General features: G+C 39.0%; 1 protein-coding gene across 2 annotated transcripts in view; it reads right to left on the bottom strand.

The window, feature by feature from the left end:
- Nucleotides 1-2,344: 2,344 nt before the first annotated feature.
- Nucleotides 2,345-14,855, bottom strand: part of sh3kbp1 (SH3-domain kinase binding protein 1) — a 45,527-nt gene continuing 33,016 nt past the window's right edge. Inside the window, exons 8-18 of one of the 2 annotated variants that reach the window (XM_077509152.1) lie at nucleotides 8,956-9,028; nucleotides 8,745-8,839; nucleotides 8,001-8,096; nucleotides 6,638-6,695; nucleotides 6,476-6,547; nucleotides 6,090-6,204; nucleotides 5,946-6,016; nucleotides 5,745-5,851; nucleotides 5,482-5,601; nucleotides 3,604-3,879; nucleotides 2,345-2,998 (exon numbers count right to left, since the gene is read on the bottom strand). In XM_077509152.1, the coding sequence (XP_077365278.1) occupies nucleotides 2,960-2,998; nucleotides 3,604-3,879; nucleotides 5,482-5,601; nucleotides 5,745-5,851; nucleotides 5,946-6,016; nucleotides 6,090-6,204; nucleotides 6,476-6,547; nucleotides 6,638-6,695; nucleotides 8,001-8,096; nucleotides 8,745-8,839; nucleotides 8,956-9,028 (1,122 nt within the window). In that variant the 3' untranslated portion in view covers nucleotides 2,345-2,959. The remainder of the gene's footprint in view (nucleotides 2,999-3,603; nucleotides 3,880-5,481; nucleotides 5,602-5,744; nucleotides 5,852-5,945; nucleotides 6,017-6,089; nucleotides 6,205-6,475; nucleotides 6,548-6,637; nucleotides 6,696-8,000; nucleotides 8,097-8,744; nucleotides 8,840-8,955; nucleotides 9,029-14,855) is intronic. The other variant, XM_077509153.1, reaches the window with a different exon arrangement.

Genomic DNA, 14,855 nt, shown 5'->3' with positions numbered 1-14,855 from the left:
TACTAGCATGGATGTAATGGTGCAGTAAACAAGTTACAAGCAAGCTAAGAAGCTAACGCTATTTTCGTGTTTATTTTATAAACAATGATGATTGACTGACATACGTACCTCTACCCTGGGCCCGTTTTTCCTCCTCCTCCTTTCGCCGCTTTCTTAATGCAGCACTTGAAGGCTTGGACCTTTTCATTGTTGTCGATGTCAATGTATAAACAACACAAGTGTGCCAACCATCTATCTTTCTAAAGTGCTGCCACTACACTCTGAGATGATATACGACCCCTCCCCCTACCTTTCATTCATTGTAAGCGGCAGCAGCGGGTCAGGTTCAGGGCGCCAGGACAGCAGGTTGTGAACTCACAGTCATTTATTTGAAATAGAAGTAATAAAAAAAAAAATGGAACTCAATAAAATATATTTGCTATATAACATTTTATGCTAGAAAACACGAGAGGGGGGGAGGGCTTTTTGTGTTTGTGTTTTTTAAATTTTATTTTTTTTCCTTTCTGCAATTTGGCGCCCCCTCCACAAGATGGCGCCCTAGGCGACCGCCTAGCTCGCCTGTAGCCTGGGCCGGCCCTGCTCACAAGGGTCGCGGGGGGGTGCTGGCGCCTATCTCAGCTGGCTCTGGGCAGTAGGCGGGGGACACCCTGGCCTGGTTGCCAGCCAATCGCAGGGCACACAGAGACGGACAACCATCCACACTCACAGGCACACCTAGGGACAATTCGGAGCGCCCAATTAACCTGCCATGCATGTCATTGGAATGTGGGAGGAGACCCACGCGGGCACGAGGAGAACATGCAAACTCCACCCAGGAAGGCCGGAGCCTGGACTTGAACCGGAGTCCTCAGAACTGGGAGGTGGACATGCTAACCACTTGCTCACCGTGCCGCCGTGCATATATATAAATATATATAAATATATATATATATATATATATATACACACATTTATTTATTTAGCATTTATATATATTTTTTTAATTTTGGCAGTTTTGGTTCTCCATAGTGGTGTGAGGTTGAAAATTTTAGTATATAATTAAACAAAAAAAAGGTAGCTGCATCATTGGATTTCTTATTCACAATCAAATTGCAACCTTTTTAGTGTTTTTGTGTTTCTTTCTAAAAAAAAAAAATGGACAAAGTTAATTGATAAATCGAAAATACTTTATCAATGCTTTTCTCCCCAGAAACATTCCAACATGACATTTTTTTTTTTACATTCTGAACTTATTGACTGCAGCCATTTGGTGACAATTTGAAACTGTTAGTTGAGTTGAAAAGCCTCATTTAAACAAAATTAGCGATTTATGGCTATCTTTTGACATCTCCGTGCCTCGCAATAAACGTGTTGAAATTATAACATTTTCTTCTCACGTGACACTGCCGCTTGCAGCCACTAGGGGGCGGATTTACAGAAGGTTGGGGGACAAGGCTCTGCCCTGTAAGTAGCAGTTTTGTTTCATTCCTGAAATCATTTGTAAACATTTCACGCACCGATTGATTATTGACGCTTGAAATAATACATCGCACACATACAGTACATAATAGTATCTTTATTCCACTGAAATATAAAAGTATATATTTATATATTTATTATAATCTTTTTTTTCTCATCACTTATCCCGGACCAAGTCAAGAAAACAATTTGCAGCCACGGTTGTTGTTTTTGTTTTGTTTTCTTGTCGTTTGTGTGACGTCAAGAAGGAAAAAAAAAAAAAAGAAGAAAGAAATCGCGTGAAAAGAGGAAGGCCACCGTGATGTGTTGCCATAGATTGTGTGCACAGACGTCGTATGAGGAGGACGCAAACAGCCGTGCATGTTAGCGCACATTCTCCCACCATGTCGCTAACGCGACTGCTAGCTAAAATAAAAAATAATAATAATAATAAAATTTGAAAAAAATAAAAAAGTGCCAGTGCCGACTTGATTCGACCGCACAACTCAGGTAAAGTTACAAAAAAAGTGGACAATATTTTCAAATCAACAACTTCACGTGTGTATAAAGGCAAACTAGACATCATCGTCATCATCACAAATGTGCTCATGTCATGCAATTAGCGCAAATTTGTAGTAAAGCTAACTAACGTTTTGGATCGCGAAAGATGAGCTTGAGCTAGCTTGTCTTGTCATTGTTGTGCCTGTGGGTGGCGCCCTCGCTGGCTATTTGTCAATGGAATGTACAGTCCGGTGAACTCCTTCAGATGTGTGTCGTTAGCACTAAGCTAACCATCAGGTCAAGGACAAACAATATTCAAGTTAAAATTAAGTAGATTTTTTTTTTAAAAGTTTTTGTCAAACAAGTCAAGCTAAAAAAAAAAAAAAAAAAAAAAAAAAAAAAAAAAAAAAAAAGACACCATCTTGCTATTACATGGTGCTATCAAAAGATCTGAACTCTGAGCATAAATAGACCCAATCACAAATTAGAATTTTTCAATGAACCCAAAATGTTTTCAAATGAATTTAAACCAAAATACCCCAAAGACAATTATCCTACTGAGATATAAGTTGGCAAATTAGCATTAGCAACATATGAATGCTAAAGAAGGACAAAGCTCAATCTTGCTTTTAATCATGTGCCTCTTTGTGAAACTGACTCGTGCGCGCACGTACACACGCAAGTGTCAAGAGGCGGGAAGGCCGCGGTGCGTGGACGCACGACAGCGCAGCAGCGGTCCGAACCGACCGGCCCGCGGGGGTTCCGATGGGCCTTCGCCACCCGATTTCACGCCAGCGCCTCGGAGTCGCCACGGCAACACAGCGGCCACCCGCCAGTACCGACGAGCGCCAGGAAAGAAGAAGAAAAAGGCTGCTTCGAAATGAACAGGAAGAATGTGACGTAAACACAAGGTAAGGCGACATCATGGTGGGGGGGATTTAAGGTCATGTTGTTGTTGTTGTTTTGAGTCCAGCATGCTCGTTGGCGATCATTTTGGCACAAGCGTCATTTTGGCCTGGACTCATTTGGACAGGATCTTCTTGATGTGCTCCACTTCCATCTGTCACAGCAAACAGACAGACAGACAGATGACATTTCAGCACAGATTCGGGTCACATATTACTTCATGCTACAATTTCAAACCTCTTTTCAATGTGTAATTCCACTTATTGTCCAATGAAAAGCGTGTACTGGATATAGATGTCAAGATTTGGTGACTTTTAAAAAGTTGCTGTTCTCACTCATGCCACAAGATGGCGCCAAAACAATTACACATTCATAGTTGAGCATTTTTGTTATCTACGGAAGAAGATTAGGGCCATGAAGAGAGAGAAAAGACTTTAATCTCAGCATTCTGACTTTAAAGTAAGAATTCTGACTTTATTCTCAGAATTCTCACTTTAAAGTCAGAATTCTCACAATAAAGTCAAAATTCTGACTTTAAAGTGAGAGTTTTAATCCTCTTCCACAGTTATCGTCCATTATCATTATAGTTCTTAATTTGGCACCCCCCGGTGGAATTTTGTTAGTGTTAGGTTTAATGGATTAATCAGTGTTTTGTTTTTTTTCATCAGCGTTTGTTGATCCTTGCACCTGTTGAAAAGTGAAGCGTAAAATATATTTGAAGTTGTCTCCTGAGGTACTACGGAATGTGACAGATGTGACCTGTAAACCGAGTCGTATCTTCTTCTCCTCGTCCAGTGTGCCGGCCAGTTGCTTCATCTCCTGCCTGTGCTGACTCTTGAGCAGCTCCACGGAGCCGCGCAGCTCTCGCAGCTGCCTCCGCAGGTCCTCCAACGTGGGCGACGGCGACAGCCGCAGCTCTGGCGACGGGCCGGGGGGCGACGGCGAGGCGGAGCGAGGGCCGGCGGCCGCGTTCAAACACGATGACGTCGATGACGTTGACGACTTGGCGGCCGGCTGGGATTTACTCTCGGAGACCTGCGCTCACATGAATACAGACAATTTGGCGACCTCTACTGGATGCAAATGGCAAGTACAAAAAGTTTTGTGTCACTTTGTACCTGTTTCTAGTCGGTCAAATAATGACTGACTTTTTCCCTTTTGGATTGCCAATTGAAAATGGAAGGAAGGAATAACACACGGCTTGTGCACTCTCAAAACAATTGGGTCAAAAACAACCCAATTATGGCTCAAAAATGGACATGCAAATCCTCTACTTGGGTCATTTGGACCCAACTTTGAGTCCAAATTTGGCTCATTTTGAATAAAACAATCCAGAAAATTGGCTCAGATTGTCAACTTGGGTCAGTTTGACCCATTTTGAGGTCAAAAGTTGCCTCATTGTCTATAAATCAACCGAATCCTCTACTTGGGTCAATTGGACCCAACTTTCTGAGTTGATTTATTTAAAAAAAAACAAAAAAAAATTCATTTTGTATAAGGGGAAAAAAAAACAAAAAAAAACAGGAAATTGGGTTAGATCTTCTGTTCAGGTTAATTTTACCCGACTTTGGGTCAAAAATTGGCTCATTTTCTATAAAATAATCCAAAACATTGGGTCAGAATGTCAGATCCTCTACTTGGGTCAATTTGACCCAACATTCTGGGTTAATTTGCACACAAAAAAAAAAAAAAAAAAAACAGAAAATTGGTTAGATCTTCTGCTCAGGTTAATTTTACTCAACTTTGGGTCAAAAATTGGGTCATTTTGTATAAAACAACCCATAAACGTGGGACCCTTACTTGGGTCAATTTGAACCAACTTTCTCGGTTTTGAACCCACAAAAAAAAAAAAAAAATCTTATAACAACTCATAAAGTTGGGTTAGATCCTCTTCTTGGGTTCATTTTACCCAACTTTGGGTCCAAAATTGGGTCATTTTGTATAAATTTGGGCCGGAATGTCAGACGCTCTACTTGGGTCAATTTGACGGTGACCCAAATTTCTGGGTTGATTTATACCCCCCCCAAAAAAAGTTAATTTTGTATTTTTAAAAAAAGAACAAAACAAAACAAAAACAAACAGGAAATTGGGTTAGATATTTTGCTCAGGTTAATTTTACCCAACTTTGAGTCAAAATATTGGGTCATTTTGTATAAGACAACCCATAAATGTGGGTCCGATCACCTACTTGGGTCAATTTGAACCAACTTTCTGTGTTTTGACCCCCCCCCCCCCCCCCAAAAAAAATATTTTTTGTATATAACAACCCATAAAGATCCTCCGCTTGGGTTAATTTCACTCAACCTTGGGTGAAAAGTGGGCTCATTTTGTATAAAACAACTCATAAATTTGTGTCTGATCCCCTACTTAGGTCAATTTGAACCAACTTTCTCGGTTTCTGGGTTTTGAACCAAAAAAACATAATAATAATAATAATTTTGTATATAACAACTCATGAAGTTGTGTCAGATCCTCTTCTTGGGTTGATTTCACTCAACTTTGGGTGAAAAATGGGTTCATTTTGCGTAAAACAACCAATAAAAAAACAGTGTCAAATGGACCCATAAAGTGGACGGGTCCATTTTTTGATCCATAATTGGGTTACTTTTTTCGCCTTAACTGCGATTTGTGGCTTACCGCGATGACAGGAAGTCCTTTCCTTGCGGAAACCTCCACAGGTCTGGACTGGAGAGCTTCTGGCTCGTCCTTGGCTCGCTCCGGTGCCGGCTGGTCCGCGTCGCTGCTGCTCAGTGACGACTGTCGAGTTGGGAAAAAGGCACACAATCAATCAATCAATACATGTCATGAACGTGAGTCTTTCTCCAGCCAACAGAGGGCGCTTTTGCCCCTTTTAAAATGAAATCGATTCATTTGTTGGTTTGCTCCAGACGTTTTCTCACCGACGTGATAATCTGTGAGCGAGGCCGACGGTCGGTGACTCTCGGCCGCGACGCCGTCGGGTGACTCAGCTTCTCCGCCGACGGGACCACCGCGTCCAGGTCCAAGTCTTTAAAAAAAAAAAACACACATAAACATGTGAAAAAAAAATGAAAAAAAAACGACGCGACAACGTCAATGCAATCGTAGCGCTCCGTCCTCACCCGTGCTCTGGGACCTGTCGGGAGCGCATTCAGGTGTCGAAGCCCCGCCCTCCGACTTGGGGCTTTCACACCTGAGCAGCAAAACACACAAAGGTTAAGGTGGGTTGGGGGTCACTCGAGATATTCGGCAGACGCGTTACTGACGCCAGAGCGGGCGGTCTGTCGGGTCGCCTCGGCGCTTGCTGGGAATTGGACGTCTTTGGAGGGAACGTTTTCTTGGGGAGGACCGTCGGCAGGGACGGCTTGAGGATCTCCTCACCTGCACACACACACACACGCACCAACATTTGTGTGACTCTTGCGTTATCCAATTCGGAAGCAACCTTTTTTTTTTTTGGAGGGAAACAGGAAGTGGAATTGTTCAAGTAGAAGTTACTAAAGGAGACAAATGCTGTTAAAAGCAAGTTTAGTCGAAGAAGAATATTACAAAAAAATGAATGATTTCATGAATAAATTGAAAAAGTTGATGACTGTTAAGAAAGCGTCGCAGTTTGAGTGAGAGCAGGTGGGCGGGACCAACGCGCGGGTACCTCGATCCTGGTCTCGGTGCGGCAGGTGCTCGGGCCGCTCCGGCGGAACCTTCTTGCCGTCCCACTTTTTCTCTAACGGTGGTCACAGTTTTGGTCTTGTCGTCATTTTCTTTTTCACACACGTCAAGTGGAGGGAGAGGGAGAGGACGGATATTTTCTTACCTGCCGTCGTCATGTGTTTGGCTGACGCCGCAACGGGAGGAGGCGGCTTCTTTGGTCTCTGAAATAGAAAGATGGAGACCCACTGACCTGTATTTATTACTGGATAGCCGATATAGCACATACACGCCCCGTGCAAGCCGTAGAAGTCACAGGGTGGCCATCTTGCTCCTCCCACCTCGCGAGCAGACAACTGTATCAACTATACGCTATATGTACAGGTGAGACGTATGCTGCATTCGAGGATGGTCGGAAGTCGGAAATATCCGAGTTCAAACCAGGAAGTGCGTCCAGGAACTCGGAAATTCCACTTGCGAAGTCTGACTTCACCGGCGGACTACAATGTGACGTCACTCTGAATGGCAAAACACAATTTACTCGAGTATAAAAATAGATAGCTTTCTTCATTCATAAATATTCACCATAACTTCATCCTTTTTTTTTTGCTACATAACTTCAGCTAAAAAAACAATAAATGAAGCAAAATTGCAAAAAGGTAAGTTTCCTGGAGGTCAAATTGAGTTTTGCGGACCAAAATAAAACAGAATTTATCACTATTCGCCATTTTGGTTGTTTACTTTCACCTCGAACGCTTTGAGGTCGGAACTGGGAAGTTTCAACTTGGATATTTCCGACTTCCGACCATCCTCGAATGCAGCATTATACAGCTCGTAGGCAGTTAGTATAAGGCCGGAGGCGGGGTGGGTGTTTGTATCGGGGTGCTTACTAGTTTTTAACAGGTAATAATAATAATAATAATAATAATAATAATAATAATAATAACAAACGGACAGTATGTGCTGCTTTAAAGACCCCCTTATTCTTTTATCGCTAAGTTCCTTCGACCCCAATATGATTATTTTATATTATAAAATATACACGTTTCCTCCTGTAAACATCATTAAGCATATCATTTATACAGTCCTCTTTATTTTGAACAAATTGGAAACAGCATAAATAATGCTCTTTCGACTAAGTAGTGTCTCAAATGTTGTCCAATTTGGATCCTTGTAAATGTATAGGATGAGACGTTTCTGGGGAGAAGCAATATGGCCGCCTCGCCACCTCAAAAGTCTTGGCCGATCGGCTGTCCAGTCACATAAATATAGATCAGCGATTGGGACACCCTCTTACTCAACAGGTTTCTTCTTCATCTTATTGAGACGTTTTGATGCCTTGTTAGCTCCCTCTAGTGGTATGCCAATGAATCGCTGCTTGTGTACAGGAAGTAGATTTGCATTGACAGGAAATGTTTTTGTTGTTGTTGTTGATTTTGTTATTTGTAGACCAGGAAGTGAAAGTGTCCCCGAAGAGCGCCATCTGCCTACCGCCACATGGGGGAAAAGATTTTATTTTATTTTTTTACCTCTTTCTCGGCTTCCAGCAGCTTGACAAAGTTGTCTGGGAAGACGCCCTGCCGGCCGCCCGCCTCGCCCATCCACCAGCCTGTGTCGGCGCACTCCTGCACACAAAATACGCCGAGTGAGGACCAACGTTATTGTTATAGTTTGGGAATTTTTTCATTTTACTTAGTTTTGATTTTGTTTTGTTTTTTTAAATTGAGGTAGTTTTTAATTAGTTTTCAGGGTAGTTCTGTTAGTTTTTATTAGTTTCAGTTATTTAATAAATGCTTCATTTTAGTTTCAGTATTAGTTTTATTTTTTTATTTTTTTTAATGTGTATTACTTGTGCGTAATATTAAAAAAAAAACAGCATGGGAGCGACGTCATCTTTTGGTGCTTTTCTATTGGCTGCTGCTCAATGACATCACTTCTGTGTAACACACATTCAAACGTCCTTATTCCACTTAATAGTCAAAATAAATGTACTTAAAATCGCATTTCAAATCATAACCATAAAAAGCTCATGCATTCATTAATTACCAAAAACTAAAAACAAAGGACATTTTTGCTGTATTTTTAGTTAGTTTTGTAAAAACCAAATGTAGTTTCAGTGAGTTTTGTTTTTTTAAAAAGCATTTTTATTGTATTTTGTTAACGAAACTGTTTTTTTGAATTTTATACTTTTAGCTTTTTCTGTTAGTTTGAGTGAACTAAAGTAACCTTGGCGAGGCCACGCCTCCAGGTTGTTCGAACAGGTTTCCAATCACCTTGGTGATGATGGCGATGATTTCGCCCTCCTTGATGGTCAGCTCGTCTTCGTTCTGCGCTTCGTACGGAAACAGGACTTTGCACAACTCGCGTCCTGGAAGCACATTTGCAAAAAAAACAACAACAACAACAAAAAAACGCAAGCGAGTGAGGACGAGCATTCCATGAAAACGGACGGACGGACGGATGGTCGGACGAGCTGGAGTTGACCTTTTGCTCTGCCATCGGGGTCGCCCTTCATGTTGTCGGGTGCTGCCGAACTCGCCGTCTTCCACTCGCCAACCTGCAAGTCAAAAAAAAAAAAAAATCTAACTTATTTACAATCACTCGTCGATCAGCAACGAGACAAAGAGAGACAGACCGGCTTGGAATACTTTGAATTTTTTCATCATAGTCCCTTTATTTTAATGATTAGTTGTAGTTTTCAGTGCAGTATTTTTGTGTGTTTTTATTAGTTAGATTTTTTTCAAGAATGCTTTTAAGTTGAAGTTTTGTTAGTTTTGATGTGAGCATTGTTAGTGTTCGTTACAGGGATGTAATGATATCCAAACGTCACGATACGATATTGCGATACTGAGGCCACGATACGATAATGATCACGATATTGTGGGGAGGTTGGCGATACAAAAAAATAAAAGAGGTCATCTAAAAAAAAAAAAAGTGCTTTTGTATATTACAGCAATGCATATAAACCACCTACAATCTGTAATAAGACTTAACTCATTGACTGGCGGCCATTTTGACTGAAGCAATCCCTGCTGTTTGACTGGATTTGGACTGATTTTGCAAGGCCCACAGAATATTGTATTCTATTGCTATATAAACATGGAACCTACCAAAAGAAAGATTAGAGAAAAAAAGTACATTTCTGTTTCATCATTATTCACAAATGTGTTTTAAACTGCGGGGAAAAGAGCTAGTTTGCAACATAGCACTGGTTGATCTCTCATACTCTGCTGCCACCTGTTGGACGTTTTTGTAATAACTACCATTGCTTCAACCATTCTCTGCCTTATGTATGCTCTAGCATTAAAAAAACAAAACAAACAAACAATCAAATGTATAAATACCTCTTTGGGACACTGGTAATATTTCAAATAGAACGTATTTATACGTTTTTGGGAGCAAATGAGTTAATATTGAGACATTTATTTGCTAATGCAAACACACATTGAGTTCCTTTACATATTGACTCGCTTCACAAGCATATTACATATTATTCATCAGACCATTAGCATGGATTTTAAACAGAGAAGGGCCAAAATATGCCTAGTGAAAATTAAACAGCACTAAAAAAATGAGCCACCAGGGGGTGCTAGAAGTGCACAAATGGAAATCAACCTGACTTTCTTTTGAACAGATGTGCTGCTTTTAATATTGTGACATGCTGACGACGATATAATGTGTCACTTTTAATATCGCGATATTGCCGTTCTCGTGACATCCCTAGTTGTTTACCGATAATGGAGGTGATGAGAATGTGTGTGAAAAGTCTGAGTCAGAGAAGTGTGTGAGAGTGAAAAAGTATGGGGTGTGTGCGTGCGTGTTAAAGGGGTGTTTGTGTCGAGCCGCTCCACAGTGTTTATGGAGGAAAAGACTCACAGGGCTGCTTTTGTCCCCAACACACACACACGCTGCTCTGTCCATAGACGAATTCCCCCTCCCCAATTTTCACAGAAGCAAACCCCTTCGCTCCCGCCTGTTTTATTGGATTTGGACTGATGTTGCAAGGCCCACAGAATATTGTGTTCTATTGCTATAAAAACATGGAACCAAGCAAAAGAAAGATTAAACTCTCTTCTTTCATCAGGAAAAAAAAAAAGGATATTTCGATCTGTTTCCGTTTTGCAGCAATTAGAATATAGCAGCGTTTCATCATTATTCTCAAATCTGTTTAAAACTGTGGGTAAAAGAGCTTGTGAAAACATAGCCCTGGTTGATCTCTATTACTCTGCTTCCACCTGCTGGTCGTTTGTGTAATAACTACCATTTCTGCAACAGTTCTTTTTAGTTGAGAGGCTGCATCAAAGCCTTCTGTTTGCTCTAGCATTAAAAAAAAAAAAAAATGAGCAAATGAGATATAAATAAAGATGACTTGACTTCGTAGGAAAGTCTTGCTTCGGCGCCATTTTGTGAAATCTACGTGCCAAAGAACTACGTTGGAGTGATGGGAGGAGCTGTTATTTCTTTCTGCAATGCCTTTAAGATGCCACAAGATGTCACCATTTGCTTGTGTCAATAGAAAAGAAGTTGAGTGATACAGAAGGTGCGAAGAATTATGTTGACATGTTGATACTAGGGGTGGCTATCTCACGATACAATACGATATGCGATACAAGACTCACTATAATGATCTCACGATAGGACGATACCACGATTATCGACATATTGCTCAGGTAATAAATCCACGATAAGCTACGATAAAACTAATTCTAAAATAATAACATAAATAAATCATATATAAAAGTAAAATAAATAATAAATCAATAACTAATAATAAAAATAAATGATAAAAACAAAATAATATAATTCATATTATAATAATAAAAATAATGTAAATTAATGTAAATATAATATAAGTAAATAATATAATAATACAATATGCAATAGGATATGCAATACAAGGCTCACTATAATGATTATCTCATGATAGGACGATACCGCGATTATCGATGTATTGCTCAGGTAATAAATACACGATAATCTATGATAAAAGTAATCATAAAATAATAATAATAAAAAGAAATAACAATAAAATAAATAATAAAAACAAAAAATAAGAAAATAATTTATATTATTATATTAATAACAAAAATAATATAAACATACATACATAATATAATATATAAATATATGTATAATATTTATAAAATTATAAATGAAAAATACAAATAAATGATATAATAATAATAAAACTAAGCTGAGTCTTCTTCGCCTGAAGACTTGCGTCCATTTCCCCGCCACCCTAATGAGGTGCTCCCCCTAGTGGCCCAGCAAGTAATTGCTCAATAAGTCGTGAACAATGGAGCCGTTGTAGTGGCTTTATGTTAACTACAAACATTGCCATACTTGCATAGGCGTATCGATAATCTATTGGGAGACAAAGTATCACGATTTATCGTGATATCGATATATCGTCACACTCCTAGTTGATACATCTCAAATGAATGCGGAGGAGGAGTCACGTTTAGTGTACTTACTACCTTTTCTTCCTGCCAGTAAGACATTTATTTTTACAAGTTGTGTTGGCTTTGAAATAATATTAAAAGTTTTTTGGGCTCATATTGGTAGATTTAGAGTGTATATGGCAATTGCTTTTTTTTTTTTTTTTTTCTTAACCACGGTTAATAACTGTAAAGTTTTCTCTCTTTTTTTTGGTATTTTTCATTGACTTTGGTTTGTGTTTCAGTATTATTTTTGAAAACGTAATTGGAATAATGACAAATATGACAAATATGACAAATGTGATAAATAAAGCAAATGTGAAATGTGTACAAATTCAATTCCCATCTCATCTAGATTGTGCAACCTGCCGAATCCCGTTTAACGCACAATTCACATGTTGAGAATGCGCTGTCATTTTTTTTGCTGTGATGATCTCAGCAAAGTCTGACATTGACTCAGTGAGACGCTCACCCGCTTACCATCATTCGCAAATGTTTGCGTGATGACTTCGCACGCACATCGAGTCAGTCAAAGGTGCAGTGGGAGTTACTGATACGACTCCGGGAAAGTCACGGGGGGGAAAAAAAAAAAAGAACCGATTTGCCAGGTTGTGTAAACAACAGAGACGTCCAAATAATCCAAATACAGAGGAACAACATATTTGTACTTGGTTACTTCCCATGGCTGGCATTTAGCGTCTTCTCTCAAACACAAGTTTCATTTTGCAGAGGGGCACACGTGGCTTTGTGTGACTCAGCAAAACCACCCACTGCCTTCAAACGAAACCCCCCACCCCCCACCCCCACCACTGCATGCAGCACGGAGACGTCCCGGTGAATGAGACTACGAGCTCATAATGGCGTGCGCGGTGGGTGGGAGGGAGGTTTTGCAAACTGCACAACATCCCCCACTTCACATCTTCCACATGACGCCCGTCTACAAACAACTTTGCTTTCAATACCCAAATGGAAATAACAAACTCACTTTTCAGTTAGGGCAGCTCCATTATGGGAAAAAAAAATAATGATCACAATTATTTTGGTAATAACTGAAGTCAGGATTATTTATTTGTTGGTACAAAACAAGAAAATGTTGAAGCATTTCAAAATAGTACGACCAATTACTAGAAATAGAAACACTATAATTATGTAAGTTTCTTTTGGACCAAACAGAATTTATAATATTTATTAATTTATTCATGTTGGCAAAAAGTTGGAGTGCAGCTTGTAAATTGTGCAGTAAGAAAAGCTTTTTTTTTTCTTTTTTTTTTGGTACAAAACAAGAAAATGTTTTACACATAAAAAAACAAAAAAAACAAATAAAAAATATTAAGACAAATAAAATTCTTTGAAACACTATAATTATGCTTTATAGTTCCTTTTGGATGAAACTAAATTTATTAAATTAACATTTAAAAAAGGTGCAAATGTATAAATTTCAACTCAAAAATTAGTATTAACAATCTTATTATTATTATTTTTTTTTACAATTCTGATGATTTTGTAATTGTGGAGTGTAATAATTGACATTGTGATTGAATTTAGATAAATTGCACAGCCCTATTTCAAGTACTATCCAAAGTTGATGGACATATTGGTCATTAGCTTGCTAAGCTAACTCGTTTTAAAAACACAGTTCGGACAAGTCGGTAAGATTTAAGCTAACTTGTGAACATAAACAACATTATATCCAAAAATATGATATTGTACTTGACCAAACGACGACTGAAACTTATAACTGCCGTTGATAGGCAAACACGGACTAGCTTGCTAAGCTAACTAGCTTTGGAGATACATGTATGATATACTTTTATTCTTATTTGACTAAACAGCAATGTTAACACATCTACACTGTGGACAAACCTGGACGGGAGCGCACATTCACGACTTTTGCAAACACTCTTCCTCCTTGCTGCGATATTATGGGCAGAAACAAGAAAACATGTACATGTGAGTCAGTGGTATAGAAAAATAGATATTTGTAAAAATGTAAATATATGTAAGAAGTTTTTTTTTTTAAATAAAATTCAATTATAACTAGAGCTGCAAGCAGCTATAAAGGGCCCTCGCAGCCCGGGCCACGTTGGGGTACTTGCACGTTGGGGTACTGGCATATTGGAAGCAAAATTTCTTTGAAAATGGCATCATAAACGTTTACATGTAGTATATTTTTTTGCCAGTGTGTGTGTCAAGCTCAACGGGTTTTGGTGATTGTTAAGACCTGCAAAAATCAGCGTCCTTTTTTATTTTTAGGCAATGAGTTGCCCTGATTGGTATTTTTTGTAAAAGTGTATATACACATCATCGCTCGTTGTACTCATTGCACAATGTTACTTTTATTGTCCAAAGGGGCAATCAAAAATGAATAAAACAAAATGGAAACGTACATACGTTTGGATCGGTGTGAAGCCAGTGAACAATTTGAGTGGTGGAAACTAAAAGAATATTCATAAATGACTTAGTCATCATCACACTTAGAATGAGTTTACATTTTTTGTACAAAATACCGTATGTGTTTTTTTTTTTTTTATATAAGCCTCAAGGGCTAGGTGGCGCTGTATTTATAACTGAATGTTGTCATCGAGATACCTTCAGGCCTTGATTATAAGCATACATGTCAAGTGTGGGATTTTTTTTGGAGCATGTACCGTGGAGTTATTAAGCATATCCTTCATTCACGATATTGCTTTTAATGTCCACAGAGGCTATCAAAAATAAATAAAAAAATATATATGTTTGGATAAGTCTGATGCCAGTGAACATTTTGAGTGGTGGAAACTAAAAGAATATTCATAAATGACTTAGTTATCACACTTAGAATGAGTTTACATTTTTTGTACAAAATACCGTATGTGGGGTATTTTTTTTTATGCCTCAAGGGCTAGGTGACGCTGCATATATAACTGAATGTTGTCATAAAGATAGCTTCAGGCCTTGACGATAAAC

The sequence above is a fragment of the Festucalex cinctus genome, chromosome 20, assembly GCF_051991245.1.
Source record: "Festucalex cinctus isolate MCC-2025b chromosome 20, RoL_Fcin_1.0, whole genome shotgun sequence".
NCBI classification, from domain to species: domain Eukaryota; kingdom Metazoa; phylum Chordata; class Actinopteri; order Syngnathiformes; family Syngnathidae; genus Festucalex; species Festucalex cinctus.
The sequence above is the reverse complement of the archived record's forward strand: the minus strand, read 5'-3'. Positions and strand labels throughout refer to the sequence as shown.